This window comes from Somniosus microcephalus, chromosome 2 (genome assembly GCF_052327205.1).
Source record: "Somniosus microcephalus isolate GS21.2 chromosome 2, FLI_Smic_1.0, whole genome shotgun sequence".
In the NCBI taxonomy this organism is placed as follows: domain Eukaryota; kingdom Metazoa; phylum Chordata; class Chondrichthyes; order Squaliformes; family Somniosidae; genus Somniosus; species Somniosus microcephalus.
Window position 1 is genome coordinate 94,271,957 of NC_140988.1, and position 25,525 is coordinate 94,297,481.

General features: G+C 41.8%; 1 protein-coding gene across 3 annotated transcripts in view; it reads left to right on the top strand.

Moving 5' to 3' along the window:
- slc10a7 (solute carrier family 10 member 7) overlaps window positions 1–25,525 on the top strand; it is a 428,780-nt gene that overhangs the window by 383,705 nt on the left and 19,550 nt on the right. For 2 of the 3 annotated variants that reach the window (XM_086011337.1, XM_086011355.1), the window contains exons 8-10: window positions 873–1,038; window positions 2,874–2,925; window positions 3,085–3,158. In XM_086011337.1, coding sequence (XP_085867463.1) covers window positions 873–1,038; window positions 2,874–2,925; window positions 3,085–3,158 — 292 coding nt within the window. The remainder of the gene's footprint in view (window positions 1–872; window positions 1,039–2,873; window positions 2,926–3,084; window positions 3,159–25,525) is intronic. The other variant, XM_086011344.1, reaches the window with a different exon arrangement.

Genomic DNA, 25,525 nt, shown 5'->3' on the forward strand with positions numbered 1-25,525 from the left:
TCTCAAAAGTTGAGTGTTTCTGACATGGAAATGACATCTAGTCCCAAAGTAGTAAGTTTCAATGCCACATAGTAACATTTCTATGGTCCCAATTTTATATAATGTATCTTGGTAAATTGTTAGTATTTGTTAAAGTCCAAAAGATGTCTAAAACACTTAGCTCAAACATTTAGGAAACATTTTCTAATATCAAAATTGTTAACTTTGTTGATAACCTGGTGTTACTTCATATTGGTCAGTTTTGAAGTGGTCATGCTGGTATTCTAAAATGTTTCAAATGTCATTTGTGTTCAGATTTACAGTTAGAGTGGATATTCAGAGATTAAATTATTTAAACTTCCACAACACATCTACTTTTGATTTTCAAGCATGAGTTATAATTTAATTAGAAACTTCTGGTGCAATGCTAGCTGTTTAAATATTAAAATGATGTAAGGATCACTTTCGATTATCCACCTTTATGAAATTCCAGAAGATGTCAGATATTTCAGGTTCCCAAAATTGTTTCTTGGTGGAAAGGAATACCTGGTAATTGCATGCATTCATTTGTGCCAATGGAGGATACAAACTTAAGGGAAATGTAATGGACATATTTCAGTGACAGCTAGCAAAGAGCATTTGCCATGATTAAGGATGGATTTGAATCTAGTTGAAAATGTGCTCTCATTAGAGTTCCCCAACAGAAGTTGCACTAAAAATGTTAAATTCCCCAGAAGAACAGTTGTGTAGCTGGAAAGCTTTGAAATTCACTGGGGACACCAACTGAATTATTCCATTCCCGTAATGCCACTGTGCTGTCATATTTATTTTGTGATGCCTAACTTGACTCACATAGCCCTCTACAAGATAACCTGCTAATTTTTTTTCTACAGATTGTTCGAAGATACATCAAGGATTGGCTTGAACGGAAGAAGCCCCCATTTGGTGCTATCAGCAGCTGTGTGCTCCTTATGATCATATACACAACCTTTTGTGATACTTTCTCCAATCCAAAAATTGACCTAGATACCTTTAGTCTGATATTAATTATTTTTATAAGTAAGTAATGAATAAGATTTGGTCAGACTTTATATTATCCTTTCATTGCTACTGTCAAACATATCACTGTCAGCTATTCCAGGACTAAATCACACAATAGGCTATAAGAAATCTTTGACTTACTGCTGGTAGGCCAGTGCAATATCCTCGGCACTGTTCTCTCTGATTGCACTTTCTTATAGCTCAACTGCTAGCCATGCTACTTAAAACTGCAGAAGAAATGTTGTAAAGGGAGTTAACTTTATTTTGCTTAGAAATCGCTAATAATGAGTGATAAGAGTCTCTTTCATGCATGCAGAAAACCCCTAGCTGATGGGCTCAGCAGAGACAAGTAAATTATAATGATCTTTAACACCAGGAGAAAAAATCACTTTTTTTTCAATGAGTTATTTTGTTTCAATGAGTTTTTAATTTCTCCCCTTCATACAACAGCAGTGATTCATGTTGGGTATGGTTTCACAGATGATTATAGCCCTTCGGTACCTCACCAAGTGGTATATGTTCATGTTAACCTTGTTGATAGCTGGTATTACTTTATATTAGTTTTGAACTCATACTGGTTGACGTAAGAAAACTACTAGGCACTTGGTCTAAGCGTTAAACAAAGCTTTAATCAACTGTTTTACAACATGGAGGTCTAGTTATGCCCTTCACTAGTTCCTGTTAAGAATGTCCTGCGCAAGCTGGGCCCGTGCCCGAGTATTTATACTCTCCCTGGACAGCGCCACCTGTAGGCCGCTCAGTATTATTTCCTAAGTCTTTCTTTCATGAATGACTGATTCATGTCACTGGTGATCTAAAATGTTTTGAAAGTCCTTTGTGTTCAGGTTTACAATAAACTGCATCAGAAAATTCCAACCATTGGGATAGAGGGTACATAACAAGTCAGAGATAATGCTGTCTATATATCTGCAGTTTCCAGCTGGAGTCACTGGATAGCCATCAGGAGCAGCTATCCTGGCTGATAGCTTCCCTGGACTGAGGCAGGAAAAACTGAGGCCATTTGTAACACTCCCAACAGTGCCCTGATGAGATCTGCTAACAGCACATTCAGAAGATCCAACCTGGAAACTGTCTGGCATTATTACCCTACAGGAAAAAGTTTATTCCCCCTTTTCAAATAGTTCATTTCTTTTCCAATTATTGAGGTTTAAAATTTTGTCTTGTAACACAGGATTTTTGTTTTTTTTAAAAACAGAGTGCAACCTGTGAACTCCAGTGACAGAAGTCTTGTTACTCCCAGTCTGAAAACCGAATTCTGCCATTACAATTCCATTTTTCATGCATGTAATTTCATACAGATTTAATAATCTGTTATGAGATTAGCTAACTATAACTTCTGTTACAAATTATTTTAAAAACTACAAGTTACATTTTAAGAAAAATAAAATAACTGAGGGTCTAATATGGCGGAGGTCCTATTGACTGCCAGATATTGCTTCTTTCTTTGAACTACTTGATGTGACTGGTTTAATTTCCACTTAACAAATGTTATTGTAAAGTCACATTTGAATATTATAGACATTTTAGAAAATATAAAGTGGAACATTATAATGCTGTTTAATATTCAGATAAAGCACTCACAATTGCAGTAATAAAATTGTAAGTAGCAATGGATAGCTTGAAATTTTAATATTGTTGTGCTTCTTGAAAGTTTATATTTGACAGTTGAAAAATTTGACAATTAAAAGCTTACAATACAGGAAATATTAAACTTAATCTTCATATAAGATGAATTTATTCAGGTTCTGTTTTAATTGCATTGCAAACTACATGCACTTTGAAATTATTTCTGTGTTGTTGAGGTTTATTAAATATTTTCATTTTTCTTTTAGTATTTTCCCTTCAGCTGAGTTTCATGTTTTTAACTTTTATCATTTCTACAAGGTGGGTAATTGTATTTCTCTATGAGTACATTTATACATTTTACTGTATCTCTATTTTCAAATGGAATATGTTTATTAAAATATGCATAACTTGCAAATATTTACATAAAAATTAGCCGTAAGAATTTATTTATGTATTCGACTTCTCTTTTTTTATCAGAAGCAAATCAGGTTTTACAGCTGCAGACACAGTTGCCATTATGTTCTGTTCCACACATAAGTCACTGACTCTTGGTAAGTAAATCTCATTTTAGAAAATGCAATGTTAGCAGCACAATCTGTTCTTAAGTGTTACTCCAGTTTCTATAATTTAACAATTTATTTATAACGATCAGTTCAGTCAGCATGATTGTTGTTAAACCAGCTAAGATAATGCACAGAAATTACAGTTGTGACTGAAATTTGTCAACATTTTCAGTATCAACACAATTATTGATTGATTGAGATTGGTGGCATGGTATCAAGGACTAATGTTGCACGCTAAATATTTTAATTCTTAAAGCTTGTTTGCCAAACATTGTAGCTGAGATATTTCTAGGGAGGCCTTTTAGGCATGGACCCGCATGAGAATACACTCTTGACTCATCTCAAATCCCAGAGTCACGACCCAGACATTTGCACAATGTGGATAGGCAACTCTGCTATTTTTGGAGTTACTGTACTAGCTGAAGACCTTAAAAAGAAAAGCAGTTAGCTGTTGGAAAACCAGCCTTTTTAATTGCAGGGCTCTCATTTCCACCCAGATTGGGTTCTGATGTACACCTACTTTATACAGGCATACATCACATAGGGGCAATTGAGGTGAAAGCAGCAAAATTTCCAACAGATAAGATAATCCCACTAACCCAGCGTCTTTCAATGATGCCTGCACTTCTGGCAGAATTTTAAATAGACCAAAAGAGGGCCAGAGACCTGACATAGCCAGGTCGTTCCCCAAATTCCTCCCTTGCCTGCCCAGATTGTGCTTTTATCTTGGCTCTGAAATGGAGGAATCTCGAGGCTTTGACATTTTGTTGGTCCTTGAGCAGAATGTTGGATGGAATTCCATGTAGAACGATGCATTCCAACTTGGAAGAGAGGAAAAATGGGCTGGCTGTTTTACACCATGCCCCACTACTTCCAGGAAGCAAGAGATGAGGGAGGGGGAAGTGATAGTTAGCAATGGTGGTAGGTGACAAAAGATTGACTAAATAAAGTAAGTCTAACTCCCAAAGTACTACGTAAATGCTTGTTGACTTTTTCCTCTCTGTGAAACTACTCGAAATATTTAAAATTAGTTACTTAAAATATAAATTACCAAATCATTACAAAGTCAGTACAGGTAGACTATCCTTTATCCGAAAACCTCGGGACCAGCCGTGTTTCGGTTTTCGGAAAATTTCGGATTTCAGAAGGTATTTTATAAGACTGGGAAATTTGTCGGGGGTGGGGGTCGGGGTCGGCGGGGGGGTCACGGGTGGGGGTCGGCGGGAGTCGGCGTCAGCGGGGGGGTCGTCGGGGGCGGGGGTCGGCGTCGGCGGGGGGTCGGGGTCATGCGCACGACTTACGCTGAACGAAAAAACTTTCGGTTTTCAGAGGATTTCGGTTTTCGGAAGTGCGGATAAAGGATACACTATCCCTTATCCGAAAGGGTGGGGGTCGGGGGGTGAGAAAAGAATATCGGACAGGCCGCTGCAGCTATCGGACGGGCCACTGTATTGTTGGGTTCACTCTCCCGGTATACCTCCTTCACACTGCCCGGCTCGGCCTGCAATCTCCTACCCAGGAGGGAACTCAGTGACCCTCTGCCCTGCTCAGCGTAAGTCGTGCGCCACTCTGGTCATGTCGTGCGCACGACTTACGCTGAACGAAAAAACTTTCGGTTTTTAGAGGGTTTCGGTTTTCGGAAGTTCGGATAAAGGCTAGTCTACCTGTACAATGCAGATAAACAAGTGTTTTAATCTTTTGCTCTGCATTGCTGCATTATACATTATATGTTACATGTTGAGGGCCAGATTTTGCTGAAAAAATAACGGTGTCTGAACGATGCATACCATTATTAATGCACAAATCGGCCAGCAACTTATAGTGAGGAAAAGATAACCTGTGAATTGCAAATTGCCACTAGTTGCTGGCCTCTTTGCGCCGCTCCACTATTAACTCTGCGAAAACGGCATCTCGTGCTTAACCTCTTCGTGATTTTCATGAAGTTGCTGCATTTGCAGATTAATTGCCTATTAAACTCGCCACAGAAAGTTAAGTCTAGTAATTAACAGTGTAAGCACCCTTAACGACGTGATAATTGTTAATGACCGCCAAGCAACCTTTCTTGTCCAAAAAATAAATAATTATAAATGTGGAGTCTCATTCCTTCAGGTTGTGAATTGTTTTAAAAATGTCAAATTTTTAATTTTTAAATATTTTATTTCTTACTTTTCCTCTCTTAATCTAATCTTTCTTTCCCTCTCTCTTTATTTCTCTTTCTGTATTTGATTTGACATTGAATTCACCCTCTCTAATTCACCCTCCTTCTCAGTCCTTCCTCTGTTTATTTCTCGATCCTTTAATCTCATTGGTTAAGGAGATACACTATTTGTCCCATTGTTCACCAAGGTCCCTGATGCCCTGTTACCATCTCTGCATCATTATCAGATCGCACTTTCAGCAACTTTGTGGGCAAAAAATTTTGAAACCTAAATATGCAATTGTAAGTCTAAGTAACGGGCCACGCCATGAGATGCCCCACTCCAGCAAAATCTGGCCCATAATGTTTAAAGTTTTGAAAAGGTACACAGTGAAAGATTAACAAGAGCATAAATTAAGGTTTAGTACAAAAAGAATGACGGTGGAAGTAAGAAGAAAACTTTCATGCAAAGGGTTACTAAAATATGAAATGGTGTGGAGATGCCGGTGTTGGACTGGGGTGGACAAATGTAAGAAGTCACACAACACCAGGTTATAGTCCAACAGTTTTATTGGAAATCACAAGCTTTCGGAGCGCTGCTCCTTCGTCAGGTGAAGTGGAGAGATGCATAAAGACACAGCTTATATAGTCAGAGAATAATGCCAGATGATTACAGGTAATCTTTCTAACTGCCATTTATCACACCTCGGCAGAGAGATAATCACAGCAATCAAAGGTGTGAATGGTGTCCAAACAGGTCAGTCAGGAAAACATTACATCAAAGAACAATGAGGTGGGGTCGCAAGGGGTCAGATGTTGCAGATGCTGGGGTCTGTATGAAAAACAAAAAACAAACAAAAAACCATTTATTTTGCTGGAAATCACAGCAGGTCCGGTCGCATCTGTGTAGAGAGAACAAGCCAACGACGACTCGAGTCTGGATGACCCTGCGTCAGGTGGGGTTACATGTAGTGTGACATGAACCCAAGATCCCGGTTGAGGCCGTCCTCATGAGTGCGGAACTTGGCTATCAGTTTCTGCTCTACGATTTTGCGTTGTCGTGTGTCTCGAAGGCCGCCTTGGAGAATGCTTACCTGAAGATCGGAGGCTGAATGTCCTTGACTGCTGAAGTGTTCCCCGACTGGGAGGGAACACTCCTGCCTGGCGATTGTTGCGCGGTGTCCGTTCATCTGTTGTCACAGTGCCTGCATGGTCTCGCCGATATACCATGCTCCGGGGCATCCTTTCCTGCAACGTATGAGGTAGACAACGTTGGCCGAGTCACATGAGTATATACCATGTACCTGGTGGGTGGTGTCCTCACGTGTGATGATGGTATCTGTGTTGATGATCTGGCATGTCTTGCAGAGGTTGCCGTGGCAGGGTTGTGTGGTGTCGTGGTCGCTGTTCTCCTGAAAGCTGGGTAATTTGCTGCGAACGATGGTCTGTTTGAGGTTAGGCGGCTGTTTGAAGGCGAGTAGTGGAGACGTGGGGATGGCCTTAGCGAGGTGTTCGTCGTCATCGATGACACATTGAAGGCTGCGAAGAACATGGTGTAGTTTCTCCGCTCCGGGAAAGTACTGGACGACGAAGGGTACTCTGTTGGTTGTGTCCCGTGTTTGTCTTCTGAGGAGGTCTATGCGATTTTTCGCTGTGGCCCGTCGGAACTGTCGATTGACGAGTTGAACGTCATATCCCGTTCTTACGAGGGCGTATTTCAGCATCTGTAGGTGTCCATCGCGTTCCTCCTCGTCTGAGCAGATCCTGAAAATTGTAGAGTACCCTTCGTCGTCCAGTACTTCCCCGGAGCGGAGAAACTACGCCATGTTCTTCGCAGCCTTCAACATGTCATCGATGACGACGAACACCTCGCTAAGGCCATCCCCACGCCTCCACTACTCGCCTTCAAACAGCCACCTAACCTCAAACAGACCATCGTTCGCAGCAAATTACCCAGCTTTCAGGAGAACAGCAACCACGACACCACACAACCCTGCCACGGCAACCTCTGCAAGACATGCCAGATCATCAACACAGATACCATCATCACACGTGAGGACACCACCCACCAGGTACATGGTACATACTCATGTGACTCGGCCAACGTTGTCTACCTCATACGTTGCAGGAAAGGATGCCCCGGAGCATGGTACATCGGCGAGACCATGCAGACACTGCGACAACAGATGAACGGACACCGCGCAACAATCGCCAGGCAGGAGTGTTCCCTCCCAGTCGGGGAACACTTCAGCAGTCAAAGACATTCAGCCTCCGATCTTCGGGTAAGCATTCTCCAAGGCGGCCTTCAAGACACACGACAACGCAAAATCGTAGAGCAGAAACTGATAGCCAAGCTCCGCACTCATGAGGACGGCCTCAACCGGGATCTTGGGTTCATGTCACGCTACATGTAACCCCACCTGACGTAGGGTCATCCAGACTCGAGTCGTCGTTGGCTTGTTCTCTCTACACAGATGCGGCCGGACCTGCTGTGATTTCCAGCAAAAAAAATGTTTTCTTGTCTGTTTTTTGTTTTTCATACAGACCCCAGCATCTGCAACATTTGACCCCTTGTGACCCCACCTCATTGTTCTTTGATGTAATGTTTTCCTGACTGACCTGTTTGGACACCATTCACACCTTTGATTGCTGTGATTATCTCTCTGCCGAGGTGTGATAAATGGCAGTTAGAAAGATTACCTGTAATCATCTGGCATTATTCTCTGACTATATAAGCTGTGTCTTTATGCATCTCTCCACTTCACCTGACGAAGGAGCAGCGCTCCGAAAGCTTGTGATTTCCAATAAAACTGTTGGACTATAACCTGGTGTTGTGTGACTTCTAAAATATGAAATGCATTACTCCTCAAGTGAAAGATCTTGCAGGGTATGGGGAAAGGGCATAGACATTAGATTAGAGTAGATACCGCCAAAGTGAAGGTAGTGCTGGCACAGACATGATGGGCTCCAGAGTTTTCTATGATTCTGTATAATTATTTAAAGTAGAAAACATGAAGTACAAGTTGTATAAATTGAAGCAATTAGCTGGTGTAATCCAGTTCATCATTATCATTGTATGTAACATAATATGCTGATCACTTTAACTACACCTTCTTGGATCTACAACACATAAACATGCAATAACACATTGAACACTGGCTTGCCACATCTTTCTGACATTTAGTCTACATTTGTGGTATCTAGATTGTTGTACATCTTTGACTTTGTTGCTTGAACATCATAATAGATGTGTGCCATTCATCTACCAAAGAATATTCCTTTGGGATGAACTGGTATTGCTTTATGGGATGACAGACATCGGATGGAGATTGAAGAATATGTAGATGAAAGGTATCTTCTGTTGGTGGCATGCATCTCTGATTCATTGTTGTGGTTGCAAACAAGGGTGCTTTACAATCATGAAGGTTGAATCAAAAACTGATCTACCATAGAGTTTGGCAAAGCAGCTTAAGTTAGGATAACTTCATCCAGGAGTTTTTTTAATTCATTCATGGGATGTGGGCGTCGCTGGCAAGGCAAGCATTTGTTGCCCATCTCAAATTGCACTCAAGAAGGTGGTGGTGAGCTGCCGCCTTGAACCGCTGCAGTCTGTGTGGTGAAGGTACTCCCACAATGCTGTTAGGGAGGGAGTTCCAGGATTTTGACCCAGCGACAATGAAGGAACGGCGATATATTTCCAAGTCAGGATGGTGTGTGACTTGGAGGGGAACTTGGAAGTGGTGGTGTTCCCATGCACTTGCTACCCTTCTCTTTCTAGGTGGTAGAGGTCGTGGGTTTGGGAGGTGCTGGCGAAGCCTTGGCGAGTTGCTGCAGTGCATCTTGTAGATGGTACACACTGCAGCCACGGCGAGTGAATGTTTAAAGTGGTGGATGGGGTGCCACTTAAGCGGGCTGCTTTGTCCTGGATGTTGCCGAGCTTCTTGAGTGTTGTTGGAGCTGCACTCATCCAGGCAAGTGGAGAGTATTCCATCTCGCTCCTGACTTGTGCCTTGTAGATGGTGAAAAGGCTTTAGGGGGTCAGGAGGTGAGTCACTCTCCGCAGAATACCCAGCCTCTGACCTGCTCTTGTAGCCACAGTATTTATGTGGCTGGTCCAGTTAAGTTTCTGGTCAGTGGTGACCCCCAGGATGTTGATGGTGGGGGATTCGATAATGGTAATGCCGTTGAATGTCAAGGGGCGATGGTTAGACTCTCTCTTGTTGGAGATGGTCATCAGCTGGCACTTGTGTTCACAGAAATCACAGAAACCCCACAGTGCAGATAGAGGCCATTTCGGCCCATCGAGCCTGCACCGACACATATCCCACCCGATCCCCGTAACCCCTACACCAACACATATCCCACCCTATCCCCGTAACCCCACATATTTAATCCCCCTAACACTAAGGGTCAATTTATCATAGCCAATCAACCTAACCCGCACATCTTTGGACTGTGGGAGGAAACCGGAGCACCCGGAGGAAACCCACGCAAACACGGGGAGAATGTGCAAACTCCACACAGACAGTCACCCGAGGCCGGATTCGAACCCGGGTCCCTGGCGCTGTGAGGCAACAGTGCTAACCACTATGCCACCGTGCTGCCCTGTTGCGCGAATGTTACTTGCCACTTATCAACCCAAGCCTGAATATTGTCCAGGGGTCCACCAGGTTCCACATATTGGTCAAAGATAGTTTGGCACAAATATCATGTGCCACTTTCAGAGAATGCTTCTTGCTAAATGGATAAATAACAGTAACACACCACTTGAGATATAAGCAGAGAGAAGAATCAATATATGAGGAGGAACAGCAGATCTGTTTTGGGTGCCCCATTATAGAAAGGACATTAAAGCCATAGAGAGCATACAGCATACATTCACCAGAATGATGCCAGGCCTGAGAAACTCTAGTTATGAAGCGGGACTTGAGATACGGGGACTATTTCCACTGGGGCAGAGAAGGCTAAGAGGATATTTAATAGAATTTTAAAATTGTGAAGAGTGCATAGAGAAAAAATATTTTCTGGTTAAGGAGTCAGTGATGTGGGTTTATCAATTTAAAATTGTTACTAAGAAGGTGAGAGAAGCTCGGAGAATTTCTTCATACAGGGAGATGTTGGAACATGAATGCTTTGCAAAGTGTGTGGTTAAGGCAGAGACCCATTGCATCTTTTAAGAGAATATAAGACGAGATGAGCCCAGAATATTGGTCAGCCAGGCCAGTGAGACAATACACTTAAACCCTGTTAAAAGTAAATTTAAACCAGATCGTAGCAAAAATGTCTTTACTCATAAGATGATAGTTTGGAAAATTTACACTGGTCGAGTTTAAATACTAGAAGACAAATGTCCTTGACTTTTTCCTTATGTGTTCTTAAAAGACACCAAAGTGAGGCTACCTCATTTTAAACTTAAAATGTTGCACATTTTGACGTAACTTGACACTGGAGATTTGTGAACAATCTGGTGCTCTGGGTAGATAACCAAGTTTCCCATTCCTGTTCATTAATGCACCAAAATCATCTCAACATGAAATATCCCTATTAGTTTGTTTTCTCTAAATTGTTTCAGCAGAATCAATATTATTTCCAAAAGCTTGGACATGCAGAAGCAGCCCCTGCATCATTAGAGCAGCCAGAAGTTATTTATTTCGCTGTGGCTTTAAGGATTACTGTGAATGCATCCTGTGTATTACATGCTTTGCATCTGTTTAGATTTCAGTTAAACCAAGTGCTTATAGGCAGCAGCAGTTTTATATGAATATAAACTTAGGGCAATTAAATAATCAGATATATTAAACTGTTATTTTAAATTTTGTATTAACCATGTCTATAGTGTGCTCCGCCCATGTTGACAGAATTGTCTATTGCTCTTATAAGCCCAGATGTTTGATTCAAGCTGACTCGATGTATTTTATTTAGATTAAAAATATATCAACTGTGAAGTAATATTCTTTAAAAAAAAAAGCACACATTTTTAATATTTTTTTTAATTCAAAATGTTCATGGGGCCATGCAGCCAGAACTCTCTAGGACTATGTTATGTAAAGCACACAGGAGGCAGGAAATAACATTTTAAATTTGCTGACTAAACCTCTGCAGTATTCTGACCAAAGTGCTCAAATGGCATTATAAGCAGTCTGAGCAAAACGTGAGTACTTTATAATTGTCTACTGAACCCCAAATTGAGATTACATCCTTGAAATGACTCCAGAGTATTTCTTCTTAATAATATAATATTGCAGTGTAGCTCACCGATTTGCATGGATCTGGCCCTTACCTTTGCTGGTGGCCCAGGCTCAGCTCTGTCAGGCTGTGGCAATGACATGGTTCTTTTCAAATGGGAAGCCAGGCCAAGATTTAGTCAGCAGACAGGGAGAAAATGATGACTCAGCAGCACTAAATTGTAATTAAATGTAGTAGGATAGCAATAAAAAAATGTAAAAGCACAAATACTGTAATAAATGAAAATATTTGGCAATTTTTTTTTGAAACAATTGAAATTCATCAGAAAATAATCCTAAACTTCCTCACTTACAAATGGGGAAGAAAATAGTTCATGAAACAATTATTTATCTAAATTAATGGCCTGGAATTTTTGGTCAGCAGTGAAGTGACAGTGCTTGCCACTGACCTTGAAGAAAGCTGCCCACAAAACGGGCTCTGTGGCCTCGGTTTCCCCCTTTCCAACGTTACTTTCCATATGGCACCATCTAAAGGGCATCTGTGGCGTCCAGCAACAGGGAAGTCATCAAGCAGACTGAGTAGCCAATCAGATTGAAGAATTCTCACAGATAGAAAACCAGGAAGTAAAAAGTAGGTTGTATCATTCACTTTTTAATCATTTTACAGAAAGAGAAAAAAAGATTGGGACATACAAATGAGATTAAGGTAGAAGCTGAAATATTATAAACAAACTTAAAAAAAATGTATTAATTATTTTTAAAAATCTGTGGAATTTTTATCATGGAATGGAGGGAATGACACACCACACATAAAATTAGTTTTTCAGGGCCAAAGAGGCTGTTCAGTAATTATCACTTGGTAGGCCATTAAAATCTCAGTTACACCTCATTTATCAAGACTTATCTTTTTCAATGTTTTTACAGCGAGAACAGTGCATAAAAAGTTGAAGTTCATGTCAAATCACTGATTCTGTGTTGGTTGCATCTGCGAAGACTGCAACGGCGCACTCTGTAGAGCAACTTCCAGATTTCAACTGCGCATGTGTGGACGCCAGAAGTTGCTGTCAGTTTTACGCAGTAATGATGGTGAAAGCTGACAGTTTTGCCGTCATTACAATTGCAAATTCCGGGCCAGTGCTTTAACAATATTTAGGAACATAAACTTTTAATAAAATGTAATAAATTAGCAAAAAAAATATATATTTTCTGGGTAATTGGTTTATATTTGTTCTTGGGATATAGTCAAGACTGGGAAGGTTACTTTTCTTGCCCATCTTAGTTACCCTGAGAAGGTGGTGGTGCATCGTCTTGGGCTGCTGTAGGCCTTGTGGTGATGGTGCTCCCACGATCGTGTTAGGTAGGATATTCATGATATTGACCTAGTGAAAATGAAGGAACAGTGGCATATGTCCAATTCAGGGTAGTATGTGACTTGATGGGGAAGTTGCACAGAATGGTGTTCCTTGATGAGTTGGTACAGTACATCTATAGATAGATAGTAGATACAGCAGCCATAGTGCACAAGTGTGTAGGGGATTGATAATTGAGTTCCGTGGCAAGGGCACTCATCAAGCAGACTGCTGTATTCTTGATGGTATCGGGCTTCTTGAATGTCATTGCAGCTGCACCCTCCAGGCAAGTGGTGAGTATTCCATCACACTTCTAACTGAGCCTTGTAGATGGTGGAGAGGCTTTGAAGGCTCAAGAGGTGAGCCACTCATCACAGAATAATGTTTTGGCCATGGCTAGTCCAGTTAAGCTGGAATGGTGAGCTCCAGAATGTTGAATGTGGGTACTTTGCAATGGCATTGTCATTGTTAGTCCAAGCCTAGATGTTATCATCTCATGAGCTAGCCCATTATTGAAGGAGTTGTGATTGGATTTGAACATAAGAACCATCAGTAAACATCCCCATTCCTGACATTATTACAGACTGATGGTCATTGATGAAGCTGATGAAGAGCATACTGCCCTGATGAATGCCAGCAATGATGTCCTGGAGCTGTGATGATTAGCCTCTGACAACCACAGCCATCCTCTTATGTGTCAGATTGACTCCAGCTGCTAGAAGGTTTTTCCATTGACCCCTAGTTTTGATGCCATACTTGGTCAAATGCAGCCTTGATGTTGAGGGCAGCCATTTTCCTCTTTTATGCAGCTTTTGTGTCCATATCTGGAGTAAGGCTGTGATGAGTTCCGGAGCTGAGCGGTTCTGGCGGAAACCAAATTGAGCATCAGTGATTAGGTAATTAGTGACAAGGTGTCATTTGATGGCGTTGTTGGTTACTTCTTCCATCGCTTTTTTGATGATTGAGAGGATGCCAATAGGATGGCAACTGGTCAGATTAGATATGTTCTTTTTGTGGCTCAAACATACCTGGGCAATTTTTCATAATGTTGATAGATGTCAGTTTCGCAGCTGCACTGGAATAGCTATGGGGCAGGGGATTGGCCTCTCAGAATTCCGTGGATGAATTTACTGTCCATCAGTCAGGGTCCCAAACTCAAGACCGAGAGGGGAAAAAAAAAAACCCAAAAAACCTTTTGATTACTGGAACTGTCTCTTTTTCAGGTGACAGGGTGGGGCTGAAGTTTAGAACATGATACAGTCCTGGTTCCTCAGAAAGCAGAATTTTTTTGTGAATGTGATTAGTGGAATAGTCAATTAGAAAGCAGGAAAGGATGGACATAATTGGGAGATTAACAATTGTGATGTAATCACTAAGTGTATGAAAGTCATTTTCAGTTACTTACTGAGAAATATGAAGACCAGTTTATATTTTAAGACATTCATTTGGCAGTTAAAGCTATCCAAATATTTTTCCCTTTTTGGAAAAGTGTACAGAATGTATTTTTAACATGAAGTGTTAGAGTAAGCAGTAGAGTTTGGTTTAAATGTAAAATATTCTTCCAAAATCTGCTATATTTAGTTTCTATGTGAATTATAGTCAATAACAACTGCATAGAGCATAAAATCACTTAATGATCATTTTTTTTAGTGAAACTCAGTTTGATTCATTGCTTTCATTAGTTTATTTGCCAGATTGCATTTTCACTGATTGATTGCGGATGAGGTGACAATTTGACCCTTAATCATGGTGTGTCGCATTGAACCTGACATTGAGCTATGGCTTGACATTGTTCAGTTGGAAATCCTACATGTTTAAGCTCCCAAGAGTTTGTTAAACAAGAGGAGGGTGTCCTAATGGGAATATGGAGTGTTCATTGTGGCTCAGTTAATATAGTAGTGCTGGGTTTTTCAGCTCCAACCTCATAAATATCCATTCACAATATGAAATTACTTTGTAGAGGGCAGTTGTGCAGATAGAGGTCAGTGATGTTTCTGGGGACATTAAATGTCCGAAGCACTTGAATTCTGTTAAAATCAAATAAAGATTCTACTGTATTTAAAAATACAGTAGTTGTGTTTTGCCAGTGATTGAGTTCCTGTTTAGTTCAGCCTTCAATAGTATAGAAGCATTAACTTGAATTACTTTATAAAGATTTAATCTACAATAAAAAAAACATTGTCACAAAACATCATATTTTATTATAAATGTTAGCTCTTATGATTTAAAGGAAGAGGATTGACTCCTAAAATTGTTCTGAAGGAATGATCAGTTATATCCCATTTTATGCACAAACAATTATAATAATTTAATCTTTTACAGTTGTTCATTTCAGATTATATAATTTTCTAAAATTATAATTTTTATCTGCTACTTTTGTTTAATTCAGGAATATTTCAGTGTAATAATTATTGTGTGGGTGACAGTAGCATTTAGTGATCTATAGTATTAGAAGTTAGTGTTTCTGGTTTACTAAATAGCATTAAAGACTTATGGTGACTACCTGGTCCTAAACAATAACAACACCAATAACATTATCTTATTGGGTATATTTTAAAGGTAACTGATTTGCTTTAGGATTAAAATACACTGGTGGGGAATTACGCAATATTAAACTGCCACAATATGAAGATATGGAATTCTAGTTCCATTCCATGCCAAAAAAAAGCTATTTTATGCAGCAAAGCTCAAACTTTTTGAAGAGAAAAGCATTTGGCTGGTACAGTAAGTCTTGTTTATGTATCAATATTGTTGTCAAAATGATGCTTTCTCTTGCAAGTTCTTTATTGTGAAGATGGGAGAATAAAGTCCCTTGATTGTACATTACATATGCATATACTTAAACAACACAATATATAAAGCTATATTAACTGTCCTTAACTCATGTTATGTTTATATTGGCTCTTTTTTCACCACCAGCAAAGCTGCTGTTCATAGGGAGCTTCCGCTTATAAGACACTTGCCTAGTTTTGAAAATGGAAACATCAAATCATCCTGTTTGTCAGCTCAGTAATTACAAACTATTTAAGTTTACATCATTTTACAGTTTACTTGGTTTTGTAGGACATTGTACACCTCCCAAAAATGGGTGTGTTAAGCATCATTATTGTATTTTTGTGTCAAAAGTCTGTGCTGATAATTTAACCAAACTTGGTAAGGCAACTCATCTCATTAACCTGCTGGTTCCACTTAAAAATGGATGTAGTGAAAGCCATATTGGAAGTCTGGGGGGGGTGGAATTCGGTTGGTTTGCGCCTCCCGTTAGCGCCTTAAGAGGGCGATAATGGGGCGCAAAGCAACTAGCGCCTGTGCGCGGCGATGTTTGTGCCACTCACGAAATTAACTAGACATTTTACGGCGGCGCTAAACACTACCGCCACGATCTCCTGCGCCGCCAGATCTTGACATCAGTCAAGTGTGCAGCGCCCCAGACCGGATATTGAGTGGCGCCCCCTGTCTTACCGCCTGCCACTAGCAACGACAGGTTGAGGGGAGCGTTTTGCAGTCGGGAATGGACTGGGGGAGTGCTATTTAAAGGCGACCGCTTCCTGCCTTTTTTTGTCAGCCAAAATTTTGCACCACGCATTCTGAGTGAGAGAGAGACTGCAGAAGATATTCAAAGCTGTGTTGAGGAGTTTTGGGTACTGAGCAGCATTTTGCAGGTTCTTTCTGATTTGATCTTCCGTGCATCGATTTAAAAGAGAATATGGGGGCTGCACTCAGCTCTTTCCCTGGGTCTCTCCTTTGTTCTTTCCAACAGATTTGATGTACAGGTCTCTCCAGGCCGAGATACAAGGCTGCAATGAGCAGGGTGTGGATGGAGAGCAAGATCGACCCTCCCCTTTAAGAACTGGCCGGCGCCAGTGTGTCTGTGTTCCATTGCTGACTGACATCACATGAGCTTCGCCAGCGCTCTGAGGTAGCGCCTCGCGCCTCGGCCTTTGCGCCTTAAGGCAGGTGTGTAGCGCCTGATTTAGCGCTCTAATCACCTCCAGGGGCGATAAAAGCCAAGTTTGCAGTCGGAGGCGATAATTAGCGCCAGGCACTAATCTTTGCGCCCGGCCGATAATTGCGCCCCAAATGGGGCAATACTGAATTTCTACCCTTTGACGTTTCCACAAGCACCAATGAGTTTAAAATGTTTTAGCAGATTTTCACCAAAGTTTACATCTGCTCCCACTTCATTTGAAAATAGATTTCTAGTTACGCTCCAGTAGGTCAGTAGATAAATGCAGTGAATAATATTGTACGAGGGGGCTGGATTTTCTCAATGGAGACGTGCTGGAGGCGGGACTTCTGGTTCCTGGGTTCCAGTCCCGCCCCAAGCGACGTCTGACCAACCCACGCTATTTTCCTTTGATTGGCCTTGTTAAGCCCGCCCTACCGGCCAATTAAGGGAAAGCCGGTGACAGATGACATCAGCGTATGACGCTTCATCTGTTTCAAATTTTTTGACAGATGAATTGTCAGCATTTGACAGCTTTGAGAAGCTGTCAAACACTGACAAGCTCTGTTCTAAGGTGACCCCTTGCACACAAGCTCACCAAAACTTCTCTCCTCAGCAGAAAGCAGATGGCTGCTGCATCTGAGAATGCAGCAGCCATTCTGTCATCTCTGCCGTTGAGATGAGGCACCTCCGGATCCTCAAAGGTTGAAGCCTGCAGAAAGAAGCAAAGGTAAGGAAACTTTATCCAACACTTTACATTCACCTCTCATACTTACCTGTCCACACTTGCACCCATCACTCACCTCTACAGCTGACATTTCGATCCCTCTCACCCCCGCAGACCCACTGCTTGCTTCGCAGACCCTGGCAAGGTTCGCAGCCATCGGGAAGCCCACAATTGCAGGCGTAAAATGGGGAAAAGCTCAAAACTGCTTGTTAACTACCTGTTAACAGGCAGTTAATTGGCTCTAATCCCCTTCCCGCCACGAGGAGACGGGTCCCTGCGCGACTCGGGGACCCGCCTCCCAGGAAGATGGCACGGAGGCAGGTTGGGAGCGGGGTCGGTACCCGCCCCCAGTTTCTGCCATTTTCCCGGCAGTCTTGCCTCCCCAGGGCTGGGAATATTCCCCCCAGGGTGTCTGGATAAGTATATGGATGTCAGATGAAGCTAGTCTTGGGCGCAGCTGTGATGCTACCATAAATAGTCTTAACAAGATCACATGATAAATACAGATGCAGAAGACCATTCAACCCATCTTAATTCATCCATCCAGAAAGACCCCTACCATCCCACCTTCCTGTTACAACATCTAAATGTTTCTGAAATAATTACACACAAAGATAATTTCCCTCCTCTGCTCTACCCAGTAGTCCATCCCATGTATTGATCACCCTTTATGTGAAGAAGAACTTTGATATTAGTCCTAAATTTGCCTTTTACTAGTTTGAAACTGTGTTCCCTTGTCCTACTCTTACAATGTGGCTTTATAGTTCAACATTCAACATGTACTGTTGAAGTGCACACATGCCATTTGGACAAGGTACTAACTAGAGGACTGACTTTCTGTGGAACCGTTAACCTCAACGTAAGTCACCAACTTCAGGTCAGAAAGAGAAAATAGGGTGGGAGGGAGAGAGAAAAAAGGTGTGCTGGAGACTTAACATGTATCATACCTCCAAATATCAGGCAAGGACTTGTGTGAAAATTCACTAGTGTTTCCAGTTTCAGATCAGTCTCTTGCTTGCTGGGTGTTTTTTTTCTTCTTCTTCTTAGGTAGTCCCTCGGAACCGAGGATGACTTGCTTCCACGCTGAAAATGAGTTCTCAGGTGACTGATGAGTCCGATGTGGGACCTACAGTCTCTGTCACAGGTGGGGCAGACAGTGGTTAAAATGGCGGGTGGGTGGGGTGCTTGGGTTGATGTGCGCTCCTTCCGCTGTTTGCACTTGGCTTCTGCTTGCTCCCGGCGAAGAAACTCGAGGTGTTCGGCGCCTTCTCAGATGCTTCTCCTCCACTTTATGCGGTCTTGGGCCAGGGATTCCCAGGTGTCAGTGGGGATTTTGCACTTTTTCAAGGAGGCTTTGAGGGTGTCCTTGAAGCGTTTCCTCTGCCCACCTGAGATTTAATCAGAATTAATTATGAAGATGCTGCACCACAAAACTGATCAATCAAATCATTCAAATTTGTTCAACAGTTTTGTCCGCCATTTTCCTTTGTTCAAGGAGTGGATTGTCAATTGGTAGATGATGATCAAAATATGGCAACGGTATCAGAGAGGAAGTGAATCCTGAAGTGGTCGAGAGGGAGAGGACTGATATTATGATGCCTAAAAGGAAAATTTTAGATAAATTAGTTAGGCTAAAAGACAGAACACCAGTGCCCAACAGGACAAATCCGAGGATCTTAAGACGCTCCTTAAAATCTACCTTTCTGATCAAGCTTTTGGTCACCTGCCCGAATTTATCCTTAAGTGGCTTGGTGTCAAATTTTTTGTCTTATAATACTCCTGTGCAGCGCCTTGGGCCGCTTTACTACGTTAAAGGTGCTATATAAATACAAGTTGTTGTTGTTGTTGATCTTGAGGGAGGAGATTGGTGAGGCCCTAGAATATATATTCAGGGCAGTTTTGAGAGTCGAAAAATGTCGAAAGACTGGAGTGTGGCCAATATAGAAACCATTTTTAAAAAGGGAGACAACTCATCTGGGGAATTACAAGCTCGTTAGTTTACCGTCTATGATGGGGAAATTTTAGAGTTTCTAATTAAGGATAAAATTGCCACGCATCTAGATAAAAAGAAAATAGTTAGAAGTAACCAGCAAGGATTTCAAAACGATCATGCTTGACAAACCTCATAGAATTCTTTGCGGAGGTAACAGACTGGCGAGATAGAGGAGATGCAGTGGAAAGAGTATACATGAACTTTAAGAAAGCCTTTGAACGTGGAAATTATTACAGAAAATTACCACAAGAAATTATTACAGAAAATTAAGCAGTATGATATGAGGGGGAAGGATAGAAAACGGGATTAAAAATTGGTTAGAAGGGGGGAAACAGAGAAGGAGTTCAGGGCAGTTTGCCAGAGTGGTTGGAAGTAGGTAGTGGTGTCCCACAGGATTCAGTTCTGGAGCACTTTTGTTCACTGTGCATAATCAGTGATTTGGATATATGCCTAGAGGGAGTGGTGATGGCATTTGCAGATACCAAATTAGGTGATATAGTTAGTTCTGTAGGACACCAAATGAAACTGCAAAGGGATATTGATACATACATAGATACATAGAAGATAGGAGCAGGAGTAGGCCATTCGGCCCTTCGAGCCTGCTCCGCCATTCAATGAGATCATGGCTGATCATCCAAATTCAGTACCCGGTCCCTGCCTTCTCCCCATATCCCTTGATCCCTTTAGCCTTAAGAAATATATCCAACTCTTTCTTGAATATACTTAATGAACTGGCCTCCACCGCCTTCTGTGGCAGAGAATTCCACAGGTTCACCACTCTCTGGGTGAAGAAATTCCTCCTCATTTCAGTCCTAAATCGTTTACCCCTTATCCTTAGACTATGACCCCTGGTTCTGGACTCCCCGGCCATCAGAAACATCCTTCCTGCATCTAGTCTGTCCAGGCCTGACAGAATTTTATAGGTTTCGATGAGATCCCCTCTCAATCTTCTAAACTCCAGTGAGTATAAGCCCAATCGACACAATCTCTCCTCATACGTCATTCCTGCCATCCCAGGTATCAGCCTGGTGAATCTTCGCTGCACTCCTTCCATGGCAAGAACGTCCTTCCTCAGGTAAGGTGACCAAAACTGCACACAATACTCAAGGTGTGGTCTCACCAAGGCCCTGTACAACTGCAGCAAGACATCCTTGTTCTTGTACTCGAACCCTCTTGCTACGAAGGCCAACATACCATTTGCCTTCTTAACCGCCTGCTGCACCTGCATGCTTACCTTCAGGGACTGGTGTACAAGAACACCCAGGTCTCTTTGCACTTCCCCTTCTCCCAATCTATTACCATTCAAATAATAATCTGCCTTCCTGTTTTTGCCACCAAAGTGGATAACCTCACATTTATCCACATTATAGTGCATTTGCCATGTTTCTGCCCAATCACCCAACCTGTCCAAATCGTGCTGGAGTTTCACGACATCCTCCTCACAGCATACCCCCCCCCCCCCCAGCTTTGTGTCGTCTGCAAATTTGGAGATATTACATCCAATTCCCTCGTCCAGATCATTAATATATATTGTGAACAGCTGGGGTCCTAGGACCGATCCTTGCGGTACCCCACTAGTCACTGCCTGCCACTCGGAAAACGACCCGTTTATTCCAACTCTTTGCTTTCTGTCCGCCAACCAGTTCTCTATCCAAGTCAATACCTTGCCCCCAATCCCATGTGCCTTAATTTTGCACGCTAATCTCTTATGCAAGACCTTATCGAAAGCCTTCTGAAAGTCCAAATACACCACATCCACTGGTTCTCCCTTATCTATTTTACCAGTTACATCCTCAAAAAATTCCAGTAGATTAGTCAAGCATGATTTACCTTTTGTAAATCCATGTTGACTTTGTCCGATCCAGTCACTGCTTTCCAAGTGCTCTACTATTACATCTTTTATAATGGACTCTAGCATTTTCCCCACTACCGATGTCAAGCTTACCGGTCTGTAATTCCCCGCCTTTTCTCTACTACCTTTTTTGAATAGTGGGGTAACATTAGCTACCTGCCAATCCATGGGTACCGTTCCAGAGTCTATTGAGTTCTGGAAGATGACCAGCAATGCATCTACTATTTCTAGGGCCACTTCCTTAAATACCCTGGGATGTAGATTATCAGGCCCTGGGGATTTATCGGCCTTCAGTCCCATCAATTTTCCTAACACCATTTCCCTACAAATACTGATTTCTTTCAGTTCCACCCTTTCATCAGACCCTATGTTCCCCGGCATCTCTGGGAGGTTATTTGTGTCCTCCTTTGTGAAGACAGAACCAAAATATGTATTTAGTTGGTCTGCCATTTCTTTGTTCCCCATTATAAATTCCCCCGATTCTGACTGCAAGGGACCTAAGCTTGACTTCACCAATCTTTTTCTCTTCACATATCTATAGAAGCTTTTACAGTCAGTTTTTATGTTCCCAGCAAGCTTACTCTCATACTCTATTTCCCCCCTCTTAATTAATCCCTTTATCCTCCTTTGTTGAATCCTAAAACATGGCAGATTGCATTCAATGTTAGTAAGTGTGAGGTGATTTGAGACATGACTTGGGAGGAACAGGTGACTTTGGAGCTATGGTTCCCAGAGCTTTTCACCACTGGGGAAATTATTGGCCCAGAAATTAGGTTCGGGGGCTTGCCGCGCTGACATTTCAATCCTGGCCCGCATTGCATTTCCTGTCACTGGCCTGCTTCAGGTCCTGCCGCGCTGTGCGTGCGTGATCCAGCGGCGTACTTAGTGCAATGAGCCGGCTGGGATCACATGAGCACTGGGCAACCAATGGGAGGTTGCAAAAGTTCATTCATGAGTTTGATAGTAAGAACTGTCAAACTCATGAAAACTCCTGGCCCCAAAACACTACTTAAACTTGAAAGAAAATTTTTTTAAAAATCGCACTACTTAAATGAACTATAAATAACTGTAAAAAAACTATTTTAAACAATAATTTTAAATTTTGAAAAAATTATTATATAAAAAATCGGGGCTAAAAATACACTTACCTTACTGTAAAGTCTTCAAAAATAATGAACCTGTGGAAAAAAATTCTAATTTTACTTAATAGACCACTTACCTGTTAAAAGTAATTACTTACGGCTGCTTTTTTCATGCGTAAAAACCGGAGTCTTTTCCCCACGGGCAACTCTTCAAAAAAAAAAGGAAGCTCAGCGCGCACGCGCTACCTGAAACCTCGCACGCGTTCCGCCTCTTAACCCCTTGGGTCAGAGGAGAGGAAATGCCGGTTTTCCCCGCATGCGCTGTGCATGCTGAAAACGGGCAATTCCTCCGGGCCCACGCATGAGTACCCCGTCCGTACTCACGCGTTGGGACAGGAATTACTGGCCCAATGTGATGTGATTGAGTGCTCCTCATAGTTTACCCTATGGAGGGTAGAGGAGGAGGAGGATTGGTTGGGCCAAATGGCCAGTTTCCTTGTTGTAATTTCTATGTAAGAAATGAGCCATTCTTCCCTAGCTCCAAAGCAAACCAGTTTAAATTGGTTCAGATCATGTCTTCAGATCCAAACTCACCTCTATTAAAACCCCTCGGAGATAAGACTAGTAGTTTACATTGTTTCTGTTACAGAATTGTACCCAAGAGAGATAATTGATGATCAAATTTGCATATTGCACAACTGTAACACAAAGGTGGATGAATGAAGATGTCACTTTATGAAGTTATTTCAAAATTTGATCTGTGACAATTATTATTAAAAACTGATTAGATTAGACACACAAAGATTCTTGTGGGGCTAATGACATCTCACTGTCATTTCTTCAATCACATCGCAATCATTTCTTGTAATAATATGTGATAGATTTTGCAATATCTGATCTGCCTTCACATCAAACCATTAAAAAGGATGATGGTTCCTTTAGCAAATGCAATAAAGCCTAGCAAAATAAATGACAAATCTCAATACAGTTATTGGTATATCAAGAGATATTTATTCAAGTAAAAAAACTTTATTTTATTCACAAGGATAGGCAATAGTGGTCATTTCTTACCAATTATGAATCAATGCAGGACTGGATCATAAACTTATTTTTACATTGTGCTTTTCAGTTTAGCCACTGACTGGTCCATTAGATTTCTTGAAATTGATATAAATGGATTACTGTTACAGTTTGAAAATATTAAACATCATTGTCTAAATATTAAAATTTAATTTTAAAGCAGAATCAACATTTTGTTGAAGCAGAATGATAAATTGTAAGTTACAGAATTTCACTGAGTTATATTCTCATACTCCTAAATTATTTGACCTTGCTACCTTTTAGTGATTTCTGTACATGAAAATCTCTGCTCCTCAACAGTTCCTAGCTTCTCACCATTTAAAAAATACTCGGATCTATCTTACTTGGGTCCAAATTGGATGACCTCACACTTCCCCACACAGAACTCCATCGGCCACAGTTTTGCCCACTCACATAAATCTATCAATGTCCCTTTTCAACTTTGCAACCCAGGAAACACTTTGACTCTTCCACAAAAGCAAAATACTGCAGATGCTGGTAATCTGAAATAAAAAGAGAAAATGCTGGAAGTACTCAGCAGGTCAAGCAGCATCTGTGGAGAGAGAAACTGAGTTAATGTTTCAGGTCAATTACCTTTTGTCAGAACTGGAACAAGTTAGAGATATAACCGGTTTAAAGCAAGTGCAGAGGCAGGGCAAGGGAGGAGGGGAGGAAAGAACAAAAGGGAAGGTTTACATCAATTTACATAGAAACATAGAAGATAGGAGCAGGAGTAGGCCATTCGGCCCCTCGAGCCTGCTCCACCATTCAATGCGATCATGGCTGATCATCCAAATTCAGTACCCGGTCCCTGCTTTCTCCCCATACCCCTTGATCCCTTTAGCCTTAAGAAATATATCCAACTCCTTCTTGAATATATTTAATGAACTGGCCTCCACCACCTTCTGTGGTAGAGAGTTCCACAGGTTCACCACTCTCTGGGTGAAGAAATTCCTCCTCATTTCTGTCCTAAATGGCCTACCCTTCATCCTTAGACTGTGTCCCCTGGTTCTGGACTCTCCGACCATCGGGAACATCCTTCCTGCATCTAGTCTGTCCAGTCCTGTCAGAATTTTATAAGTTTCAATGAGATCACCTCTCATTCTTCTAAACTCCAGCGAGTACAAGCCCAATCGACCCAATCTCTCCTCGTACATCATTCCTGCCATCCCAGGTATCAGCCTGGTGAATCTTTGCTGAACTCCTTCCATGGCAAGAACATCCTTCCTCAGATAATGCGACCAAAACTGCACACAATACTCAAGATGTGGTCTCACCAAGGCCCTGTACAACTGCAGCAAGACATCCTTGTTCCTGTACTCAAACCCTCTCGCTACGAAGGCCAACATACCATTTGCCTTCTTAACCGCCTGCTGCACCTGCATGCTTACCTTCAGCGACTGGTGCACAAGGACACCAAGGTCTTGTTGCACTTCCCCTTCTCCCAATCTATTGCCATTTAGATAATAATCTGCCTTCCTGTTTTTGCCACCAAAGTGGATAACCTCACATTTATCCACATTATATTGCATCTGCCATGTTTCTGCCCAATCACCCAACATGTCCAAATCATCCTGGAGTTTCTCGACATCCTCCTCACAGCACACACACCCACCCAGCTTTGTGTCGTCTGCAAATTTGGTGATATTACATCTAGGTCCCTTGCCTAGATCATTAATATATATTGTGAATAGCTGGGGTCCAAGGACCGATCCCTGCGGTACCCCACTAGTCACTGCCTGCCACTCGGAAAAAAGACCCGTTTATTCCAACTCTTTGCTTTCTGTCTGCCAACCAGTTCTCTATCCAAGTCAATAACTTGCCCCCAATCCCATGTGTCTTAACTTTACACGCTAATCTCTTATGCGGGACCTTATCGAAGGCCTTCTGAAAGTCCAGATACACCACATCCACTGGTTCTCCCTTATCTATTTTACCAGTTACATCCTCAAAAAATTCCAGTAGATTAGTCAAGCACGATTTACCTTTTGTGAATCCATGTTG